This window comes from Pocillopora verrucosa, chromosome 1, assembly GCF_036669915.1.
Source record: "Pocillopora verrucosa isolate sample1 chromosome 1, ASM3666991v2, whole genome shotgun sequence".
Classification (NCBI taxonomy): domain Eukaryota; kingdom Metazoa; phylum Cnidaria; class Anthozoa; order Scleractinia; family Pocilloporidae; genus Pocillopora; species Pocillopora verrucosa.
In genome coordinates, this window is record NC_089312.1 from 34,797,489 (window position 1) to 34,821,228 (window position 23,740).

Below are 23,740 nucleotides of genomic sequence, written 5' to 3' on the forward strand. Positions count from 1 at the left end.
GCAAAATTTGAGATAACCAACTGTAGAAGAATAAATTTGATTTCCTCTGTGTTGGAGGAACGGCAGTGAGTGTAGTCCGTTATTTGGTCTCGTCACGCAACGCGTTCTCTCTCAAACGGGAAATAGAAGGCGTTTTATGACGAGACCAAACAACGGCTGCGAAGGAGACAATAGTAAGCGTGGCACCGATGTATTTCATTGTTACTTAGAAGTATTTAGACAATAGTGGCAGTAGACCACATGTGTGAGTTCAGATATATTAAGTTTTTGTCTGTCTTACGTTTTTTGAAATTTATGCTCTTTTCGGTGACAAAAATGAAAACATTAAGTACAGAAACTGTCCCATCTCAACCCATCCAGCCAAAATCTTTGTTTTATAGAAGTCTTGAAATTGACAAAATACAGCCTTGCAACAAAATAAAGGCAATTATGAAGCAACTAATGACACTCTCCAGATTCAATTAGTGACCTTCTTTGGTAGGTTTCTAATTTACCTACAGCATGCAAAAACATTACCACAGACAAACCAACTATTGAATGACAACCGATTCATCAAAATTAGGTTGGGGAGCAATATGCAATGGCCAAAGCGCCCAAGGCATGTAGTCTGCTATTAAAAAACAAAAGTACATTAATGAACTCGAACTACTGTAAGTTTACTGTAATGTGTAAAATCTTTTCTGCCTCTATTTAATTGGAAGCATTTGTGCATATAAAGCGACAATACCACAACTGTGTGTTACCTAAATGCAGTGGGGGGAAATCTTCTCCATGTAACAACTTACCAAAAAGTGTGTGGATGTGCTGCCTGGAAAATGATATTTGGCTGATTGCATGCCATTTGCCTGGTGTCCTCAATGTGGAGGCAGATCAAGGTTTTAGACAGTTTTATGGGAGAACTGAGTGGCAGCTCCACCTGGGTATATTTTCCAAGAGTACTGACATTCTGGGTACTCCTAAGATTGATATGTTTGTGTGCAGGCTTGACAAACAACTTCCACAGTATGTCTCTTGGAAACCTGACCCTGGGGCTTGCCATGTAGGTGCCTTCTCTTTTTCTTCGAATGGGAAGTTTCTTTATATTTTTCCTCCTTGTTCTCTGCTCAGTAGATGTTTGCAGAAAGTGGGGAACGATCAGACTTTAGCACTGTTGGTAGTACGCCCAAAATTCAAGCTATGCAAGCTCGCTACTTTCATCTCTGTAAAGTGTAATTTCCTTACATGTACACTAGACCATTTAAGTGGCACGTTGTTGTTTCTTCATTTCCGATTTGCTTTGAAATCTCATGGAATCTCTCACCATGGTAACTTAGAAGAATTTCATATATTTGATTCAATTATTCAGTACTATGATTTGATATACTTTACCGTTTGTTCCTTTTTATAGGTTAAAGAAAAAGAACGAGCAATAGTTGCCGGGCGAGAACTTGAAGCTACACGGAAAGAACTGGAACACGCCAGAAGAAGCAAAGAAGGAGCTAGAAGAGGTTTGAATTTGGATAATAATTTAACTTAACTTTGAAATATTCAGGGTATATTGTAAGGAAATCTGTCTCCTCGCAACAAATTAGAGAGTTTTAGATCCATGTTTGTTTGTGAATGCGTGTGACCGCAAACCGCCAAGAGTCACGTGACCAGACTCTAGCGGTCACGTTTGCCGTTTGAGGTACACGTTTGAACTTTGGACAAGGCACTTTCAGGTAGGTGAACTTCCTCGGCGCTTTTCTTCTGCGTGTTCGAAAGTTCTCACATATGTCCTGTAAATACATGTGAGATGGTGTGTTATTTCTTTTTTCTGAAAACCAAACTTTTAGCCGCATTTTGTGTTTGAGATGAAGGAACTCCATCCAGTCTGTAACTCAAGATGGCGGCATAGATGTTGATTTCCATGGCTTTTTGTCACTTTAGCCTGTACGTCACTCATTAATCGACAGGTGAATTTTTCACTAAGCAGATTGTGTTAAGTGTTACACTGAAGATAATTCCAACCTTTGCGCTGGGCTCAATTCTGATTGATTTCAATAACAGAAAATTCTCAAGAGGATGCTGATGAGAGGGAACAGCAACAAGATGAAAACGTGGAAGTTGGAATTAAAAAGAACAAGCTCGTTCAAGGACTGAGAAAAAGAATACGCGAACTAGAGGACAAATTAATGGAATCTGAACAGATTCAAGCGAATGAAGATATACCCCGTATTGCGGCAGAAACTACATGGGAACAGAAACCGCCAAGTGAAAATCAGGTTATCGAATCTGAAAAGTTTCATCAAGTGCTACATGAGAGAGAACTGTTGGAACAAGCGAAAAGTAGCCTCGAGCAGCAAATCAACAAGATAAATTCTGAACTTGAACTTCTAAGAAAACTCGTAAGTATGAGAAATATCGATAAAAAGGCGGAATGGGACATGATAAAGGAGAGAATGGATGAGATGTCGGCCGAACGCGACCAGGTAGAGAATGAGAAGAACCGACTGAGAGAAGAACTTGTAAGAATGGCTTCTGTCGCTAAGGGCATGCATAATGCAGAGGAACAGTTACGAGCTAATCCTGATGAAAGCGCTTACATACTGCAGGCGGAAAGTTTGAAGAAGGCAAACAACGTTCTGCAGAGTGAACTGCAAGAATTGATTCAGAAGGAAAAGGAATTGAGGGCAGCTAATGACAAGCTTTGGAAGGAAAAGGCACAGTTACTAACGGTATGTTCGAACTCTCTCAAAAGAACGTTTTAACTCTTTGAAATAAGCAGCAGGAATTTTGCTCTCGAATGTTCGCTTAGTAAATGTGGTCAATTTTAGTTGCACTGCCCAGCCAGAGATTGTCATGTAAAAACTTCGGCCAGCAGAGGAACTAAAGGTTTGAAGTTTTGGGAATCAGCACTCCAAAGGTCATGAAGTCAACTCTTGAACGACACTTTTGTAGCACTGTCGCCGATCTCCTTTTCTTTGCTTTGTCTCACGCCCCTGAGGAAATGATTCTACCATCTTTTGACAGTTCCGATTTTATGTGTAGATAATACTCCTGCTTTATTTTTGATTTGAGTATGATTTAGGCTGGCCAAAATATTTATATCCTGTTTTAGGGGCGTGGTGCGTCCTTGTCATCTATGGATGGGAATTTCAATCAAGAAGTTGGTCGTCTGGTAACAGAGAACGTGGTAAGTAGAAAAAAAAGTTTTTTTTTAGCCTGTTGCTCTAACTGGAATATTTGGTTGGTTTTGTCGTAGTTTTACCAAAAATAGCGCAGAGCTCTTATAAAAGCCCTTTTTACTATTCAGGAACTCCGTGAACAAGTTGAAAAACTGGAGGCAGAGCTGGAAGAGTACAAGAAAGGTGGAACAACAGCACTGACTCCATTCCGAGGAAGAGCACAGTCGTGGAGAGGTCAGACTAACAGCAGTTTTATTGCAAAGATGTCTTTGTCAGTTCTACTAAATTGGTTGGTAACTGTTTATTTTATAGGTGAAGTGGAGCAGAAACGGAGAGCTCAAAGTTTCTTATCTGGTCAAGAACCAAAAGCTGAAAAGTTGGTAAGATCAGAAAAATCTCCTGAATGAATTTTTCATAGTTTTCTTCGGCCTGGGTAAATATTATTAGTAGCTTATTGGGAAGCCCAAAATAATTGCCCTTACAGCAGGGCTTGCAAGTATGTTGCCCAAGGTTCCAAAGTTGCCCAGCAGTTTTTTATCTATAAAATATTTATTTATTTCATATCCATAACACTGGATTAAATTACTTAATTGAATATTCTTTTTACATTATGTTTTTTTAATTTACTTTTGGGCACAAACTGTGAAACGCACATGGTTATGTTTTGTTTGTTTTTATTAACTCGAATTTGGTAATATGTAATAATGAGATTCTCCTGCCTCGTTTATTCGCGTCATAATTTGCGGTTTTAAACGAATTTGTCAGATAAAGAAAGGCTCTACTCTGGTGTGCTCGGCTCACTTCAAGCCAGAAGATATGTATAAGATTATAACTGAGTTTACACGTTAAAACATCGCAGTTTGCATGAACCAAGGAGGGTAAAGACCGCCGACAAAACAAATTGCAAGAGTAAAAATATTTTGCGGACCAGCAAGCAGAAGATAAGCGACGTCAGTTCTTTTTCAATTCAATCCGTTTCAATAGTCATAAAAACCTGCTGGCCGAGTCTTCAATCGAAAGGAAAAGGCGATCGCTAATAACACGTGCATCTAACAACTCACCGGTCACGACGCGACTCTTACCTTGAAATCCCTTCATCTTGCCTTGTAGCGGCAATCCATTTCGATTTCAATAAATCATTCGAAGAGAAATTGAAGAAAGATAAATTCTCACCACTTTTATTTCGTTTGTCGTTACTACAGAAATTAAAGCATCAATGATCGTGGTCCATGCATGCTTGTAATCTTCACTCAAAACACTGTAATATAACACAAAATCTAAGCCTTATGCCCGTCCAGCCTCGATTTGGTGTGTCACGCAACCCAAGATGGCGCTGCGTGATAAAGGTTTATTAAAGAATACATTGTGCATAATACTTGTGACTCTTTTGGTTTACCGGTTTCTAGTCCTAAACTTTCACTTAGCATTCAATCAATTGTTTCCTCCAGTTTATGAGGCATACCGGACTGCTTAGGAAATCCTCGCATGCACACATGGAAGGGGTAGTTATTCTGTTTACTGTTTGCTTTGCTGGTTTCTTGTTGATCTATTTTAACTGAAGTTAGTAATCAATGTGGTGTAGTATTTGTTATCGATCACGGTTGGCAGTTTTGGTGAAATTGTTCACCTTAACCCGTGCGAAAAATCGTATTTTCTCGTGTGTCCGGCTGACCCAAAGATCTTAACGTGTGCAAGGAAACTGCTCTAAACCAACGTTTGATGCAAAGTTTTGCAAAGAGTAAGCGACATGATAACCAAGTACAGTCTGCTAGCAAACGTATGAGAGAATGCAATGGTTAGTAACGATGTTGTTGGATGTCACGTAATTACAGTTGAACAACGATCGAATTGTCGTAGTCACTTCTGTAGGCAGCAAATAATGCTTTGATTTTTATGTTCACTTTGGTAGGATCTTCTTCCTCCTCTACCGCAATTAAGACAGCACAAAATCCGTGGAATGATTGAATTTTCAGGCGAGGACGAAGAAAAAGTTATCAAATTCCTCATCACTGATATGAACCCCAAATCCATGGCAGAGGCTATCCCAGGACTCCCCGCGCACATTCTGTTCATGTGCATTCGGCATTGTGATCACGTAAATGATGACCGGCGTATGCAGAGTCTGCTGACTAACAGTATAAACAGCATTCGAAAAGTAGTCAAGGTAAACAGTGTATCAGATAATTCTTATTTAATTAACTATCGAAAAAAATCCTCTTATTACTTCATTAAGCGTTGTTTTTGATGTTGAAACTTGCGCAACAATGTACATGCTCAACCAACTAGATGGAAGACTGAAACCAATCACTTCTTGGTCACTTGCATTCAATTGTTGTAACCTTATTTGTTATGATTTACCCTACAACTCATGCCTTCAAAGGAAAATGTTCCAGAAAGAGCTGTTTTTTTATCTCCTATCTTTTTTACTATTTTTTTTAAGATTCGCCAGAAATTACTTTACATGTGCATTGTCCTTCAATAGAAGAACTGTGAGTTCAATTTAGCCACTTTCTAAAAAAGCGACATTCTTAGACGAATTACATGAGAGAGGGAAAAAAATTATGTATCTACTGTACTCGGGTTTAGCTTGATATAGATCCGTGATCCTTACATTGAAAAAAAACTGGCTTCCTTTTGATCAACAGAAAAACCCCAATGATCTTGATATCTTGGCATTTTGGCTGGCAAATACGTCGCGCCTTCTTCATGACATGAAGCAGTACAGTGGAGATAAAGTAAGTTTATCCATAACTTCAATAGGCTCAATCACCGACCGCTGTTCGCATATGGAGCCCACGCCCCCTTCCCAACCCTACTCGAGAGTAAGGCCAAAAACCGAGCCTACAGCACTGAAGTTCACTTTTAACATGATATCCAAAGGCCTAACTACTCACACTTCTTGTATCTTTAATTTTTTTTAGTTTGTTTGATTTTTTTTTCATACAGTTTTAGTAAAGAGGGCTTTATTTTTGTTTAAATACACTCAATCTCCATCATTCAGAAGTTTTGTATCATTTGTTGCCACAGTTGTTGTTGTTTTTGGCGATGTTTTATGATAATTAAGCTGTAACTACCAAACTAACACCGTTGTATTTTTGCATGTAATGTCATTAATTGTAAAAAAGCCGATTTCCATCCAAAATATGTTTCGTTTTAGAAGAATTTCATCTTTAATTAAAAGGAAAAGAATATGAATGGTTTTGCGCTAAAAGTTTGCGCCAGACCTCGCTTTGAAACCGAGGCGGAAATACAGTTTGAAATAGCGCCAGCCTTTGATTTACAAGAATTCGAGCCGTAATTGACATGCATGAAAAAAAGACGAAAAGTTTCCCTGCATATAATAGAGAATTTGCCGCAACTTTGCTCTTTTCTTCTCGAAGTATTGATCAATGATTAACATTATTTTACCGATCTTCCTTGCGTTCTTCATCAGCATTTTGTTTTGAGGTCACAGTGGTGTAACTTTGTGATGTGACTTTCAGTGTCTAACTTCTGACTCTTCTCATTCATTCTCGCTTTGCTCACTGAAAATTCTTCAGTGGTTTGTAAGACGACCCGATGAAGACGGACTGTCCGCATCTCTGTTAAAACAGTGGAGTTATATGAAGGATTACATCAAAGATGTTAGTTTGCCACCAACCTTTCTTATTGTGCACTTCGTGGTTTGTTTTTCTCGCTGAATGCACGCTTGTATCCGCACCATCTGGTTTCTTTTTCCTTCTTTACACCCAAGGCGAATTTGGTTGTCACATTTTGTAAAACAATTTTCTTTGAATGTCTTTTGCTCATCTTTCTTCTCTGCCGACTTGATTCATATTTAATGTTCTTTAATTGCTTGTTGTTCTTGTAACACTTAAGATCACAAATGTTTATTTTTTTCTGTTATTTAATCATTTCTTTATTTCTGTATTTATCCATTTATGAATTCTGGTTTATTTTGCATAATAGTTTCGTCACCTTTTGTTTGCGTTTGTTTAATGTTAGGGCTGCAACGTACAAAACCATTATAACGTTCGTCAACATTGGTTACTTCTCTGTGACTTTTAATTATCATTTTTGTCTGAACCTTAATCAGGAAACTCGTTTTTTTTTATTACGGAACTTAAATGGAAAAATCCTAGCTAATACATTAGAAATGAATGAAGCACCCCAAACGGTTAAATCTCCAGATAGCCCTTAGATTCTGACTTCCAAGTTGTTCTGAGTTCGATTATGGTTCGTTGCAAGTGTTTCGAGAGCCTTTTTTTTTTCAGTAGTGATCCGCGTTAGAAGTAGGCAGTTCTGTTCCAAAACTGTCATCAGCCAATGAACTAATTGAATTAAATCCTTAAAATGTATACGCTTGTCTGTATTTTCAGGCGTTTCAAGTGCAAAACACTCCAGAACAAAACGAACACTGTCTGAAAAACTTTGACCTGACAGAGTACCGGCAGGTACTGAGCGACCTGGCCATACATGTCTATCAAGATTTAGTCAAGTGTATATGGGAAGCTATACAACATATGATAGGTAAAGTGACTTGTCACAATGATCCTATGGGAGTGATAAACAAATAGTGACTCAGTAAGCTAATTGGTGGTGCCATGGTTCAAGACACAGGTGGGGTACTGTCTTTAGTTCAAGAAGAGAACACTTCCCTCTCTCAACTTTCATCCTCCCCGGTTTCCCCCCCCCCCGGTTCCCCCCCCCCCCCTCCATCCCATCCCCCATCCCTCAGAAGTCTTAATGAGTACCAGCGAGCTGTCAGGGAAACCTGATAAGTTTTTGTGGGGAGGGGGAGGAAACCTACGAACCTGTGATTGACTTGCAATCCAGGATAGGTTACAGCAGCCTAATTTCTTGAGAATCGGTCAGTATTTGACAACGAAGTATGTCAGTCTGAACCCGCTATATTCCCACATGATTTAGATTAAAATTCACGCCTCTATATGATGAAATAACTACGTTCTGATGTATTTTTTTCCATTGTGCAGCTAGTGTGAACGGTTCATACTAATTGTTCCAGTCGCTATTTTCTTGTTATGTCTGCGTATTTAAATTACTAACTTGATGACATAATAACCTCCTCGCGTTGTCATACTCATGCTATTATGTCGTTATATCTCTATTGTCAACCAAGCTTCACTTTTTGTTGTTGTCGTTGTTTGTTATTCGCAGTGCCTGGAATGCTTGAGTACGACTCAATTCCAGGCGTGTCCAGTTCCAAACTATTCGGTGGGCGATCCAAAACTCATGCTGACATCACAGTGAAGTCTGTCACAAAGATGGTGGGTGAATTCCTCAGGAAATGTCACAAAAATACTTCCTACATCAGTCTTAAGTTTTCTACACGGCCATTTGCGAAAGTTTTGCATCGCTTGATATCATCTTGGGATTAATGAGTATTATTGAAATTGCTCCTCACCTTTTTCGACCTTTTACTACTCTGCATTGTAACGTAAGTTTTTGTAAATTTATCTAAAATTCCGACAAGAACAAAGAACTTTGATTTTACAGTTTTTCTTTCGTCAAGCTCCCATTTGATCGCGCCAATCAGATTTAAAGATTGCAAGTATATTTTGATTTCAGCTGTCAAACTCCCTTGCCATACTTAATGCCCAGTGCGTGGATCCGGAAATCATCATACAGGTTTTTAGACAGGTAAGTCAGGTAGACTAAGTAGTATCATTTGTTTCTTGCATTCTGGATTTTGTTGATGTTGCTTTTGCCGATTTCTTTTCAACAATACTTTGTTGATACTGTGGTTGTTGTTTTGTTTTACATAATAATTTAGCTCTTTTATTGCATTGGTGCCAACATGATGAACAACCTTCTGTTAAGGAACGACTTGTGTCATTGGTTAAGGGGAATGCACATCAGGTCCGTGATCATATAAAACTTTACTTTTTCGCTGAAATACCAAACCTAATTGTAATGTAAAAAGCTCATCACCAAAATCCAAATTTCTCCAAAGAAAATGACTAAACAAGAATGACCGAATCCATGCATAGTAACAGAATATTAGCACCTAAATCTTATTGCTTGGTAATCTTTTTACCTGGTAAGTGAGGCATGCTCAGAGAGGGAAATAAAGAAAACCGAAAAGTTAATTAATTTTTTTGTTCTTTAGATTTAACCTCAGCCAGTTGGAGGACTGGGTCCGGCTGAACCAACTGGAGGGCAGAGGTATTGTGGAGGCTTTGGAGAATGTCACACAAGCAACACAATTACTTCAGGTCAACAAAAAAACGTTGGAAGACGTGGACGCGATTTGTGAAGTCTGTAGTTCTCTTAGTACCTTACAGGTAAGATAACCGCTTTACTTACCTGCTGACAAGTAAGATAACCGCTTTACTTGCCTGCAGACAGGTAAGATAACCGCTTTACTTACCTGCTGATAGGTAAGATAACCGCTTTACTTACCTGCAGACCGGTAAGATAATCGCTGCTGGCGGATTTGTAGTCATCATCAGAAAATTAAGATGTCAAATACGGTGGTAACTCGGAAAACAAACTGGTTACAACACCAACACGACAGGGGAAAAAGGCCCACAGATAGAGAGGACGACATTTGTTTGTTTGATGTTTTTTCTTTTAAGTAAACGGCGCAAATTCAAACTATTGTAAATTTGTGTATTTGAATTAATCGGTGAAATGAATCGCGGACTTGTTTTGGAAAACGTATCATGGTTGCCTCAGTTCAGAGAAAAGTTCGAGAAATTCAAGAACTTATAGCTGTGTCAACCATGACACAACAAGAGAGGGTTGTGCTGGAGACCTATTGCAGGTGTCACTTATGGTTTAATGGTCTTGAGGGGCAGAACAAGTATGGAGAACACTTCAATTTACTGATGAATATCCCCAGAAGACCATCTAGAGGTCATTTTAGAGTCACGTTTTGTCTTTTAAGCGATCTTGGAAAAACAAGAATCTAAAGAGTTAAATCAAAAGCTAGAAAGCTCAGTCAAACCAATATCTATTAGGTAGCTAGTTAGTCCTCTTCGTGTGTCTTTGCACATGAGGCATCGTCAGGAGAATGCCATTTCTTTCCGTTGCCAGTCGCTCAGGCTGATTTATGCCCACCCTCTGTCTCTCATTTCCCTTTTTACGGTTCTCCTCCAAGTTTCCTTGTAGAAGCCTCTTTTGTCTGCCGTCGGGAGTCCATGGAGGAGGACTGTGGGCAGGCAATGCTGGTATGGCATTCGAAGTACATGGCTGATCCAACTCCCATCTTCTTCTCTGATGGGTGCTGCACTCGTTCAACGGAGCAGTTCATCCTTGGAGATGATGTTAGGCCAAAAGAAGTGGAAAATCCTCTGCAGTGTTCATTGATTACTACTAATTATGATAATTGCTTAAATTTTCTTAGGTTCAGAAGATTTTGTCCATGTACACACCAGCGAACGAGTACGAGGCCCGAGTACCTTCGTCTGTGATTCGTGCAGTAGTGGAGTGCAGGCATAATAATACAGACCCAATGTACCTGATGACTGATACAGCGTACAGTTATCCCTTTACATTGCCTTTCACTCCTTCAGCTGTGTCGTTAGAGACTCTGACCATCCCTGATCATTTGAACCTTGATTTTCTTAAGGTGGTGTGAAGTTTGTGTTAGTACTAAATATCAAAATTGGGGTTTTGGTTGGGGCTGGAATTTCCCTTTTAAATTTCGAGTTTTTTTCGCATGAAGAATACTCCTGTCTAAGTTCTGTCTTTATTGGGTGCATGTTGGTACCTCAAATCAATGAGACTGCTTCGTGTTATTTCGATGGACCCATATCCAAAAGGTATTATACACTAATATCTAATTTAGAGAGAGCTGTCATTGGCTTTGAAGTTAAGGAACGAGTTATGAATGGATATAGTGTATCTAAGTGATCAACTAGAATGTTGATGAGGTATAGAAATAAGACCTGTGTGTAACAGTTAAGAATGACTTCTGAACCAAATTTAAATGAAGAATGCTACTTTGATAGACACAAGTTGAGCATGTGGATAGCACAGCCTAATCATTGTGCCCTATCACAAATAGCCTCTTTGCCACGCAAATAATAGCTCTTTGCCTCGCACTTAGCGCTTCTTTGGAGGGGACCGTAGCAGATCTGCAAGTAGAGAGGTAATGGACCCATGTTTACGTTCAACTGTTAGAATTTAGTTGGGGGGAGGGGGGGGGGTGCGAGAAGTGAATCTCAAGTGTTGAAACGATTTTGATTTTGCTTTCAATTTGTTAGAAAGGTTAGATTTCGGAACACCATACAAACCGCCCGTGAGAGGTAAAAGAAGAAATTAGAGTTTTTTATCATCATCTTCGTATTTTGTTAATTTTTTGTTTTGGTGATTATTTTATAATTAGTCGATCAACAAAGCTTGTTTTTTACTTAGATATTTTTGGCCTTTTCTTATTTGTGCCTTATGTGTGGGTTCACCGAACAAAGCTATTTCAAAGAAATTGTTTCTAGAAAAATTTGATGAAGCATTACTTTAGTGATTACGAACAGCCTCTCATCACCTGAAAAAAAGATGATACCTTCTGTAAATCCACTTTGCAGAAACAAAATTGATCTTTCGTGACCAATCTTTGGCATCCGTGACAGGCCTAATGTTGTCACGCGGTACTCTTCAGAAGGAAACGAGTGACGCGAGTTTTAAAAGGTCAAGGAGGATATTTTGATGTAGTTGAGTGAATGACCAATTTATTAGATGAAAATTGAAATTGTTGTGATTATAACCTCAATGTTACTTGTTTTGACAGTTCTTGATTTTCCTGATTTGAGCAATTTCTAGAAAACTCTTGAAACTGCCATAGAAATTGCAATGCGGAATTTTTTAGCACTTTTCCTTGTTGCAAAGAGGAATTTGTAACCCTTATCTTAGCATGCACTATATTACGCAAAAATAGGCCGTTGGCATGGTTGATGACGTACCATCTAAACAGCATTCCCGCGAAAAAAAAGGTAAATTGAAGGTTTTACAATCGATGCAGTGTCAATACGCATTCACAAGTACAGGTTACGTGAATTAAAAGCTGATTACTGAAAATATCGAAATATTTTTGGGAGACAGGCCAGAGGAATATTTGTATGATGACGCGGAACATGTGAAGTTGATATGGTAGCAGTGCATATGAAGCTAAATTATTGAATGATCAGTAACCAGGACTGAAAATAAATGTATTTTTTTGTAGAACTGGACGGTATTTTGTTTTCACTTTGAAGAGCCCATGATGTAAAATATCCGATAAAGCATTTTTTTTCTTTTGCATAAAAAAAAAAAGATCGTTGCATCGAAAGTACTAGCCGGTCCGTTCTAGCTTTTGTGATCTTCTCAAGGGTCCCAGTCTTTACAAAAAGCTGGAGGTTACAATGAGAATCAGCCTTGCCGAACAGTGATGTAACAAAATGGTCGCAACAAATTTCAGCTAACACCTACGCAAACAATTTGTGAAGGATTATACATTACAGTGGAAAATTTTGAAAAAATCAAATCCTCTCACATGCTCGTATTATGTGCCTGCACGTTTGACAAGTCGCGAGTTGATTTTGTGAGGACAAACCCTGATCTCGGGGAAAACCGCCACAGAAATGGATTTTTCAGAATGGTCATGAAGTCTTCCAAATGTGAGGTACTTAAATCAACATAACGCTTAGAGGAATTTTTTTCCCTCTCACAGATAACTGTGTTATTGAGGCAGAAAGCACGGCAGATTAAAAGAACAGCCACAATAATAACAACTAATTGAAAATTAGCTTGGGTTTTCAGACTCTCGAAAGCTCCTCTTAATAATACAATAAAGACAAATATATTTTTCTTGTATCGTTGTACACAAAAGAATACAAAAGTCCTATGTCATTAGTCAGGGAAGTTCCGTAATCTGTTTCAAGTTAAAGTTGAATACCAACATTCGACAAGTGGGAACAGCATAACAAATTTGCGATAACCAATGACAGCCGGCATTAACTCACAGAATGCCAGTATTACAATTGTCATAGCAGCAGCAATGGAATACACACGTGTGGGTTACATCTCCCTCCTGAAAGTTGCATTCTGACCCATCACAGTGGCTCTGCAGTCCACACGTTTTGAAGTAGTGAGTTTTAGGTACTCCTTTAGGATTTGTCGCGGTATATTCTTCTATCTGGCAGACAGAGCCAACTGGGCATAGTTGCGACTTTAGCTGACTTTCGCAATCAGCCCATGAATTATTTGAGTAACAGCCCCAACAATAAAGACAGAGTGCTGTACAAAAGTAAACAAAAAAATTACCATTATTACTCTTCGCTCCAGGAAAGACTGTCTTGCGTAAGTTGGCGTCAAAAGCGACTATGGGGAACTCTCTCTCACAAAAGAAACTACTCATTGTTTCTGGCCTGGGGAGGGGGGGGGGTTCGAAGAATCTTTTTTTTTGGGGGGGGGGGCTAAGACTAAGACTGGAGAAAAATTGACTGGCACTGAGGGGTAATCATTAGAATACTAAAGAACCTAATGGGGGAGGGGCTGAGGTAAGTTTTACTGTGCCGCAACTTAAATGCTCCATCTCCCATTTGATAAATGCTGACTGTTTCCTACAGAAGTTTTAAGTATGCCCATCTACCTCAACCATCGTTAAAGTAAGACTAGTTTCTCCCTGAAGTGAAGGTGAATGGGATTTTTGCATTGTGTGTCATTGCCTTTCACGTGATAGCATGAACCCCCTCAATTAGCTTCAAAATTTCTTGAAAAGCATTCTGGGTTCCGAATGAGGAAGAGTTATTACTCAGTCTTACGCTCGAATAAAAGAAATGATCTGTAAGAAATCCGACCCCAGCTACGATAAATGCCCGTTTATGCGAAAAAAAAATTAAGCCAGTGAATGACATTTTTTCTGGGTTTCTCACTCTACATGATTTTGCATAATTATTCGCTTGTAATATGCCTGCTCGTATCTTCCCCCACCCCCACCCCCACGACTTTTCCTTTGATTTCTCTTTGGTCACATACAGGAATTTACTTGACCTATAATCTGATTATTTCAAGAGTGACTCACACAAGAAGGTTACGAACCACTTTTAAAATCGGAGCGTTCAAAACACGACATCTTGTATGATTCAGCCCATTAAAACCAAAGGAAAAAGTGTGAATCAAATGAAACTATCTTGAAAATCGCCGTCTAATCCGTACGTGAAATGTTTTGGCGACCGTTTTTTTTTGTATCAAAACACAAAGCTACTCAATATCTCGGTGATCATTACTCATACATCGACTTACACATTAAGAAGGTATACTACTAAGTACTTCATAGAAACTGAAACAAAATGAGTAAGCCATAATGTTCTAGAATTTTTTGCAACAAAAACCGTCAAATCATTGGCTTAAAGGAAAGTTGTTCCCAAATTCAACTTATGAAATTTCAATCTGGCACCGGCCGAGATCAAGCAGCTTTCGAATTCCAGACACTCGACACAGAATGTTTCCATTTCTCGGTGAATGGCAGTAATAAAAATGTCACACAAAGGTTGCTTAAAACATTCAAGGATGCCAAGGTGAGAGTCGAGTTATTTAGATGTAAAATTATTCAATTTTTGTTATCCAAGAGGAAAGTAAACTCTGGATTGGAGAAGCGATCCCGCTCAGGTTTGGCTAATAGAGCGCAACTCATGACTATACAATAAGTTAAACCTGAAATACCTCGGGGAATAAGAGGATATTAAAGCAATCTAAAAAAACACAGCAAGCCATTTCTTCAACGTAGGAATTGTTATGGTTCAGTGGCCTTTCTATACTCTGTGATGAATGATTACAGAACTCAATATATATACACGCTTCTCGCCTAAAATCAGTTGTGATCATCAACGACTAGCGACATTTGAGATCCAAGCGATTACCGATTTTGACCCCTTTTGAAGTTTTTGGTTGGGGCAGCAAAAGAAAAACTAGTGATAGTACAATACCGGAGCTAACGTTCGATTTTTATTCAGTACATGCATTGAGGTTGTGTGTGCATTGAAACTGGTGAATTGAAAAGTGTATTACCCTGTGTCTGCCTTTCTACTGAAGATCAGGTTTAAGTTATTGTAAGCCTGAGTTTTGAGGGAGATTTGTTATCTGAACGTGATTACATTCGCATGCCAAACAACCATCCTTTATGACGGCCGGAAAACTTGCCACAAGTGGCTTCGAAAGTACGTAGATTATCCGCAAAAGATAAGAAGGTTTTGGAGAGATCCTGGGTTTTGAGAGCGTATTTTGACGCCAGCGCTTTCGAACGGGGTAAGGAGATGTAGAAAATATGGGTTTGCCTTAAGCTTGGCAATTTTTCATCTTATTTACCAAAAAAGCGAATTGCAAGTAATTTGGTTTCTAACCGGTTATAATTGGTTGGTAAAAACTTTCATTTGAAACACCGAGCAGAAAATCGTTGAAGGAACTGGGCGCGCTAGTGTCAGCTCATGTGTGCATCTTGTAACCAAAATTGAGCGAAAATTGTAGGTTTAATTATAATGGCCGCCTCCCTCATTGACGTTTAATGATTGCTGTGGCGATTAATGTTAAGAACACATAAGATTAACATATATGAGACTTATTTAGAAAAGATGCCTTTTATTTCATCTGAGGCATCAAGCAAATGTAGAATTACAGTTACATTCGAGTTTCCCCTTGGTTGTGAACTGCGAGGCTGAGATGGCCTGGTGAACCTGAAAAAAAGGAAAGAGCAAGGAACAAAAAATTTAGTTCAGATTACAAAGTTACATCCGATACCGACCAAAAGTCGATTACTAGTGCGTGACACCAGCGCCAGACGGTCAATGATGACTTGTAATTACAGCCACAAAAGTTACCGCTATCACGCTTACAGTAGTTACATCCTTGATGGACACGTGTTTTGCACATGGATCTTCACAAAACCCAATCAACATTTACTAGATTGACTTAACTAATAAAAGAAATAAAGATATCGGGAAATTTTTCGTACTAGCTGACCTAGTGCTCATTCACACTTGTACTTCACAGTAAGATATTTTCTGACTCCTCGGCACGGATCACCAAACACGCTTTTACTCGCATGCAGTGCACAACTGACTTTCCCTTTGCACGTTTTCTGCACAATGCCAAGTGGACGTGGAGGCACGGCAATTGGTCACTGTAGACTTGCCACACGTGTTTTTGTTGAGTCGACCATAATTTGCATGCAGGATGTTCATTTTCTTCCCTTTCTTGCAAGTTATGGTAGTTTTCTTGGTTTTCGCAGATCGTCACTGATTTAGGTTTGTCTAAGGTGAAAAATAAACAGCAACGCAAGGTCTTTAAAATTGAATTCACTGCGTTCTTGAACTCAAGACTATTAACACCCAATGTGTGTTGCAATTTATACCGCTGTATATGTCCCTTCACTTCTTCAAGATAGAATGATTTACTGATATCTTTGGTAAAAATTCCGCACAGCCCCATACTATTGTAAAACAAATCTGTTTTCCCAATGGCAATGTATTGTTTTTGTCATTGTTTTCTCTATCCAAGAACCGAATGCATAATGTAGTATGGGGCTGTGCGGAAATTTTACCATTTCTTTCTTTCGCAGTGCAATCGTTTCTCGAAACTAGAGGGAAAACAATTCTTTCTACAATTCTCTTGGACAAGCTGTTTTACGACTAGTTTACATTCCGAAAGAAGCTTGTGGACACTGAAATTTGAAATTTTTGCGGTGCCTCTTGAGTGTGAATCATGCACTACGACAAATTTTAACATAAAAGCAGAAACTCTCACCTCCGTTAATCGCCTTTCTCATCATCTTTGTAATGGTGGTCAGTTTACGGTCTAACTTGGTCAAGCGCTGGAAAATCTTTGTGTTCGCTGATAAAAATAGAAACATAACGAAATTCAGAACATTAGGTCATGATCACTTGAAGCAGAACCTCGGATCACATCGGACAAACTATTTCCTCAGGAGACGTTCAATTCAATAAATTTGTTGTCGTAGATAATAAGCTTTCCAAACCTTATCCTACCTTTCCTCAGTTGTTTTGTTGCCAAGTCAATTGCACCAATTCTGCTATGAGTGAAGCGAAGAGTCAAGTCAACGGAACTTACAATGGACAAAACTTGTTTGAGATTTTTCTTCTGGTTGGGGCAAACTGCTTTGAGCTTGTTAGAGATTTGTTTTATCATAAACGCTTCTCCCTTTTTAGCTCGTTTAGCTTCGGAACTAAATGATGCCAGGTAGGCTACGAGCGCCAAAACAACGAGAACGCAAGTGAATTTCATGTCAAACTAATTTGAGGCAAGGGCTTCGTCTCCTCAATCAATCTCGACCGAAACTGCAATGGTTTTTCTTCGAAGAGGAAGACAATGTAAATTCTCGCTCTTTGAATCAAATTTCGCCGTTTTTTCATGTTGGTTGTCAAATATCTGATGACCCAATTTGATGATCTGTTTGACGAGCTTCCAAAATATCTTCCGCTCTGAGAATTATTGATAAATTTCACGTCACCGAAGAGCTGGTTCGAAAGTCCTTAATTTTGAGTCTTGATCTTAGATACAATATGTAATTAAATCGGACTAGTTCTTTTTCTAAATCCGTAAGGGTTTCTTTTCTTTGTTCTAATTCTGACTTCCTCTATATATATTTTTGGACTTATTTCTGAAGCTTAGACTGACTGTAAATATTTGCTGACAACTCGATCAAAGCATGCTAACACGAGATTTTGACGTATGTATACTAAAATTATTCAAAGTACGACCCTGCATACATCAACAAAGAAAGAAAAAGAGCTTTTTATCAAAGATACATGCAGCATTCTCCCTTTTCATTTTACTGCTTCTCACACACGAGTAGAAGTGATCCCAATTCTTTCCCCTACTGTATACGAAATTAGAAATATTAAGCATACTTGAATACACAAGCGACAATACACTCGATTAAGGTAAACAAGAGATTTTTGGAACGCATGTGCTTACGACACTCCAGGGCTGATGGCCGTGTTATTGAATATCTTCTGCTCTCTTACCGATGATGACAAACTAAAAGCTCTTAGACAGCTCCGTACTCTTGGTTCAATTTACGAAACCCCGATTTGTTCTGTCCCATTAATACCTGATAAAATTAGTAAAGCAGCTAGCGCACGATTGATAAGAGTCTAATATAAAAAAGGAGCAACAACACTAATAACATCAGGCTGTTAAAAATAAGACATTTTATTGTAAGCTACTATTCAGATACTGCACAAACATATTGGAAATTTTCTTCGTATCTTCGACAGGATGCATTTTAGTGTAGGTAATAAATTGTCGACGTATTTTTCTTAATTCTGCCATGTTTGCAGTCCTATTCAGAACAACGTGGAGACAAAACTGTCAAGGAAATATGCACATCATTTGAAATTTAGAAAACCGTATTGTTATCAATTGACTCACTAAGCAGTCACTTGTGATATGAATTGACTCTTTCGAGTGCATACCGACACTGTAAGTCCTCTTTGGGCGAGGGCAACCAAGTGCCCAAAATTGCTTATCCTTCCGTTCTTAAGGGCGGAAAAAAACATGGTATGTTTTGTAAAAGGATATTTTCTCCGATGTTCCCGGGACCGTGATGTGATCCCCAGGTACAAACGTCCGTTGGGAATTTATCAAGACCTAAAAGAAAATCACCATTGTGAAAGAAAAGCTACAAATGGTTTATCACTTTCACCAATTGCAGAGGTCTATTAAACAAAAAAAAATGACAATCAGATTACAGGAAACTACAAATGAATACCATCTAAATTTTTCACCTCTTTTGTTTCATTTGGTCTAAGAAGACAATTAACGACACCATCATTCAATTATAAATGACATTACCATGTATCTCTTTCAGGATTTAAATAACAGTCAACATTAACATTCGTCTAAAAGCCCATGTTATCATGAGATTCATGTAAAGTGAACAAAAGGGATTACTTACAGTAACTATTTCTTGAGTTATTTTGTCAAGCTCGTAGAGGAAGTTTGTTGCTGACAAAGGTTGCTTGAAAACAAAACAAATTGAACTGGTAAATAATTAAAAAACCAAAACCTCTAAAACATCGTCATTGATAGTGAAAATTGTGCTGCCTGGCATCAAAACACCATGAACTGCATTTAAATGCTAAACTGGTCAAGACACTGGGACAAATGTCACCCACTGACAAGTACTCAATTGAATGTTATGGAAGAAAGGCATTACAAAAATAACTAGTCTGCAGAGCAGGCATATCTTTTAGCAGGTAAGTGTTCAATACTACTAACCAAGTGTTGAAGCCGCCATATCTGATTGGTAACATTAAGCAAAGCACGGAGCAGATTAACCAGACAAGAGAAGGGCTTGAGAAGAAATAAAATTTCTTTCCCAACCCCCAACCCAATTTCCTAGCTTGTTACTCTCTCTACTTCTCCCCTAGTGCTCTTGTTTTACTTGCCTAAAGATTTCTTCAAGTTTAACGATCCAACATCGCTGCTTCAACACTCAACTGGCATATTTTGCCCTAACTTGCTAAAAGATTTACCAGCTAATTGCAAGCCAGTAAGGCTTAAGCAAAATGTCTTCCAAGGGTGACAGCCAAAGCTCAGCAGATACATGATTCAGGTCAATTCAAATTCCATATGCCTTACCGGTTGAGTAGCCTGGTTTGGCGGCGGTGGTACTCTGTTGATTAATGCATCATATATAGATTCAAATGGAAGGTCATCATCAACCTGAAGTAATGAAGAAACTGATTTAAAAATAGTAACGATGAGAAAAAGAAAATGTACATTCCATGGGAAGCTCCTCTCAAATTCCTGTCCTTCAAATTGAAAAAAAAAACAAATAAACTAATATAAAGGACAACAAAGGAACCAAAAAAGGAAAAAACAAAAAAAACCAAAAGAATTAAGCCTTTTCCTATTACAAGTAACTGAAATACACCTGAAGTACATAAAAAATCTTATAATTCATGTAAGTTTTGTGCAATTCCTTAAGCTGCATAACATGTATTTTAATATTTCTCATGGAAAGTAGAGGCAAATGTCTCTTGACCTCTATAAACTGTATTCTTAAAACTGAAAATTTGAATTGCATGTATTATACCTGGATGACAAATAACGGAGAGTCCCATCTGTTCCTTGAGTCAGGCGGCTCAAACCTCATTACTAAAGCATCTAATCTGATTCAAACAAGATGCAGCACAAATACTCAAACTCAGATTATAAGAAAAGTTTTGACAAGGAACAGTAAAGTAAAATCACTGCCATTTTAATAGTTGTGCAATCATAAATGACAAACTACATTTTTGTAGCACTGGGTTACAATGGCAATACGAGTGTCTTTTATTACTTTGTAGAGAGTAGAATAACACAAATTTTGATCAGTAAGTCATAAACCTAAACTGAAGATTCAAAACAAAACTAAAGCACATGTATGTTACATCAGTTCTTACCAAAAGCAAAGAGTAAAAATTGTACCATTTTGGTTACTGAACACTGTCTAAAGATCATGTTCTGTCACAACACAATATAACCATCATAAAAATGGTAAACAATACATGATTTTGTCAATCAAAGCTTTTTTGTGTGGTTTGAGCTTAGACATAAACTGTGCAATATATGCAAACAACAGACATATACGAAATACTACTAAATATTATAGAAATAAAAAATGATTCAGTATTTGTGTATTAATTAAGTAAGCCAACAGTACTCACATTTCATCATTATATCTACTTTCTCTTGTTTTATTCCACTCTGAACAGATTTCTTTAGAAGTGTCACAATGCACCTTAAAGTTGAAATTAACATGTGTTAATACCTGACTATCACTGATCTCAGAGTTGTAAAAGTAGCTATGAAAACCTAGAAAATCATCCTTTGTGCTTTTCTATTCTTGAAAAACACATGGAAAATATTGATCAGAAAAGGTTGTTTTTCTTCATATTTGCTCTTCTTAATAAGCAAAGCAGTAAAAATAATGTTTACATGACATAAGATGTTTGATTTTGCCACTTAAATTCTATTGTTACATCTGAGAGGTCTAATTTAACAGCTTCAAAATCTCAGGACAAACAATTGACTTCAGCATAAAGCTTCTGAGGATGAAAAAGAGAGTTTTTAGTGCTTATTCCCCATTTCCTTGTTGCAGCAATATATTTTTTTTAAAACTTAATATTTAAATACTGATTCTAAACTGTCTAATTTGACCAAGGAGCATTACTGTTTGTGGTCAAGTCAAAAATCACCTGTACTTACTATACAATGTGTGGTCTTGTGTGCCTTTGCAACACAGTATAACTCATATCTATAACCTGAAAATAACCAAAAGCAGCAACATGGTTATTTCACTTGCATGGATATGTACAATGTTGTGGTGAATGCAAAATATTTAGATTTCTCACAAATAGGTCTTATGTTTTTGCACCCATTAAATTACACTTACTTCCCTCATTTTTACACAATAATTTCCTGTAATGTCTGAGTCCTCATTCAAATATGGATGGTCAAGTAGATATTTCAGCGAGTTCTTTAAAATGTGTACTGTTGGTTACATGTTTTTGCAGTCACAATAAGATATCAAGTTTTGGAGAGAACATGGTCTGTTTTGAGTTTAAGTTTTAGCTTCTGCAAGATTGTCAAACAAGATTTCATTTGTTATTAGCAGAATAAGGCACAAAAATCTTGTAAGTATAGATTGGTTTTTGTTTAGCTTTCTTATCCTTTGTGATTCTGTCATTATTTTGCTTTATTCAGCGGATTTATGCATTTGATTTCAGTGAATCGTTGCTCATGTAATAACAAAAGTTTACAGTTCAGTGCATATCCAGTTTTCTTGTTGCCACTTTCTAGTAGTGAACATTGGATTCCTACATTTCCTACACCAATATTTTCCCACTTTATGCAAATTACACCTCCCCCTATATATCAGGTTTCACCCTCCTTTTGGCAGTGTGTAATTTTTGTGTCAATGTACACCTCTTCTCTGTGAGTGTCTTTGAGTCTCATATATTCCCCTGGCGTTTGGTTAGTTTTTGTCCAATGAATATTTACATTAATTTTTCACCTCTTAAATAGTAAATTTTTGTAAAAGTGGTTTTTCTGTTCCTTAGGAATTTTACTTCTTCACGTGTATATTAAAGAGTAGTAAAATTGAATGCTGAGTAAACATGTTTGATTGAAGTGGGCCTGGCTTGCACCTTCACACAGATAGTTACATTGCAACCTGACAAGCAAAAATCTATGATCTGCTTCTATATTCAGTGTGTCGATTAACAATTTATAGATTTCATGTTGATTTGTGCCTGTTCAGCAAAAAATGGCACACAATTATCATATTTTAACTTTTCTGCAATCTATAACCATACAGACCCATGACAACATAGAAACTATTTGTTTTATAAATAAAAGCAAAATGCTATTAATGCATGGTGACATTATACATACATCTATCCTCCAACAGAAAATACACAAGAATCCAACAAAATTTACATATTATTCAACTAATTTTATATAATGTCTGATTCATTTCTTACTCTCCTTATTCATTAATTTCCTAATTTATTCATTCATTGCAGGTTTATGATTGGTCTAGGTGGAATGAAAATGAAAGTAGCTAAAAAAATAAAAACACTGTGAATAATCAGTAAGAGAGTCCTTGAATCCATTAAAAAAAGCACCATGCTTAATAGAAAAACAGGAATATGTCCCTTACCAAACCCTTGAACATATACCTCAGCTCCTATCAATGATTATCCTATTTAACTCAGGAGTATTGTTTGATTTACATCCAAGCTACATTCACTGAAGTAATAGTTCCCAATGACTGCTAAGTTATGAGTAATTTTATCGTCCCTGAATATAAAATATTCCTTAATTGTTGTTTCATCCAAAGAAAAATACTTTAAATTACCTTTTATGTAATTGAGGGAGTCCAAAATAACTACATCATCTCTTGAAATAAGCCTTGTAAGAAAAATGAACACATAACTAAATCAGAATTGGGAATTGAACCAAATTAATTTGGGGAGAAAAATGAGTTGGGGTTGTAGTAACTGACTTACCGTAACAGTTGTTTCATCGCTCATTTCAGCTTATCGCTTAAATATATTTATAATACGTTTCTGAAAAAAATTAATGACACTTGTCACTAAGTCAACTGTGATGTTAAAATAAATGGCTACCTTTCCACTGCAGACTTTAAAAGACCTCTTGCTTCCTTTTCATTTGCTGAGGCTGAAACATGAGTTCAAAATGACACCAATTGAAAAATGAGTACATTAGTACACATGGTGTGTCGATCTAATCGATGGCAAGGTCATGTTTGACTTCTTTTGGATTCAGTGAAATGCAACTAAATGTCCCAGTATGCAATCATTTTGCATTTATCGTTATTTACACTGCAATATTTAATTAAGTTAAAATAAATTTAACTTATAATACCTGAATACACAGTATTTCTGTCCAAAGAGCTATTTTCGTCGCTCGCTAAATAGACAGTTTTCCCCCTGTTTTCCAAGTAATTCCTTAATTCCTGTGCTCTCTTTGACTTTCCAGAACAAGGAAATCCACACATGATTATTAGTGGCATCTTAAACACATATATTCCGCCAATTTGAAGAGGAGTTCACGATAGTATTTCACAAGACACTTCGGCCGCCATA

At 37.6% G+C, this 23,740-nt stretch overlaps 3 protein-coding genes across 3 annotated transcripts; 1 reads left to right on the forward strand and 2 right to left on the reverse strand.

Annotated features, from left to right (window-relative positions):
• The first annotated feature begins 799 nt into the window (after positions 1-799).
• On the forward strand, positions 800-12,311 carry LOC131784219 (unconventional myosin-Va-like). The gene is made up of 15 exons (XM_066162956.1): positions 800-1,039; positions 1,388-1,487; positions 2,029-2,696; positions 3,080-3,154; positions 3,275-3,380; positions 3,459-3,526; positions 4,595-4,648; positions 5,056-5,310; positions 5,792-5,881; positions 7,505-7,655; positions 8,304-8,413; positions 8,715-8,786; positions 8,920-9,005; positions 9,256-9,430; positions 10,495-12,311. Exons 1-15 carry the CDS (start codon positions 800-802, stop codon positions 10,726-10,728), a joined length of 2,484 nt encoding a protein of 827 aa, XP_066019053.1. The 3' UTR covers positions 10,729-12,311.
• Positions 12,312-15,764: 3,453 nt separating this feature from the next.
• On the reverse strand, positions 15,765-17,466 carry LOC131784249 (latrophilin Cirl). Its single transcript, XM_059101049.2, is given in 6 exon segments — positions 15,765-15,796; positions 16,083-16,215; positions 16,217-16,339; positions 16,341-16,372; positions 16,866-16,952; positions 17,108-17,466. Coding segments are annotated over 5 exon segments (624 nt in total). The 5' UTR covers positions 17,364-17,466; the 3' UTR covers positions 15,765-15,796; positions 16,083-16,089.
• Positions 17,467-18,279: 813 nt separating this feature from the next.
• Positions 18,280-23,740, reverse strand: LOC131784240 (protein KTI12 homolog). The gene is made up of 10 exons (XM_059101037.2): positions 23,520-23,740; positions 23,261-23,312; positions 22,990-23,042; positions 21,336-21,391; positions 20,795-20,868; positions 20,182-20,257; positions 19,725-19,808; positions 19,039-19,101; positions 18,663-18,731; positions 18,280-18,437 (listed from the first exon to the last, which is right to left on the reverse strand). The coding sequence occupies exons 1-10, from the start codon at positions 23,665-23,667 to the stop codon at positions 18,294-18,296; spliced, it is 819 nt and encodes a 272-aa protein (XP_058957020.1). The 5' UTR covers positions 23,668-23,740; the 3' UTR covers positions 18,280-18,293.

Bases quoted from the DNA above. Each gene is read 5' to 3' on its own strand.
- LOC131784219 (XM_066162956.1), top strand. From the start codon at position 800: ATGTGCTGCCTGGAAAATGATATTTGGCTGATTGCATGCCATTTGCCT. The intron at 8,787-8,919 runs GTAAGTCAGGTA...ATAATAATTTAG, and splicing joins TCATACAGGTTTTTAGACAG to CTCTTTTATTGCATTGGTGC. The intron at 9,431-10,494 runs GTAAGATAACCG...AAATTTTCTTAG, and splicing joins GTTCTCTTAGTACCTTACAG to GTTCAGAAGATTTTGTCCAT.
- LOC131784240 (XM_059101037.2), bottom strand. From the start codon at position 23,667: ATGCCACTAATAATCATGTGTGGATTTCCTTGTTCTGGAAAGTCAAAG. The intron at 20,258-20,794 runs GTGAGTACTGTT...TGTTTGAATCAG, and splicing joins AGTAGATATAATGATGAAAT to ATTAGATGCTTTAGTAATGA. The intron at 18,438-18,662 runs ATATCCTTTTAC...TTTTGTCTCCAC, and splicing joins TCCCGGGAACATCGGAGAAA to GTTGTTCTGAATAGGACTGC.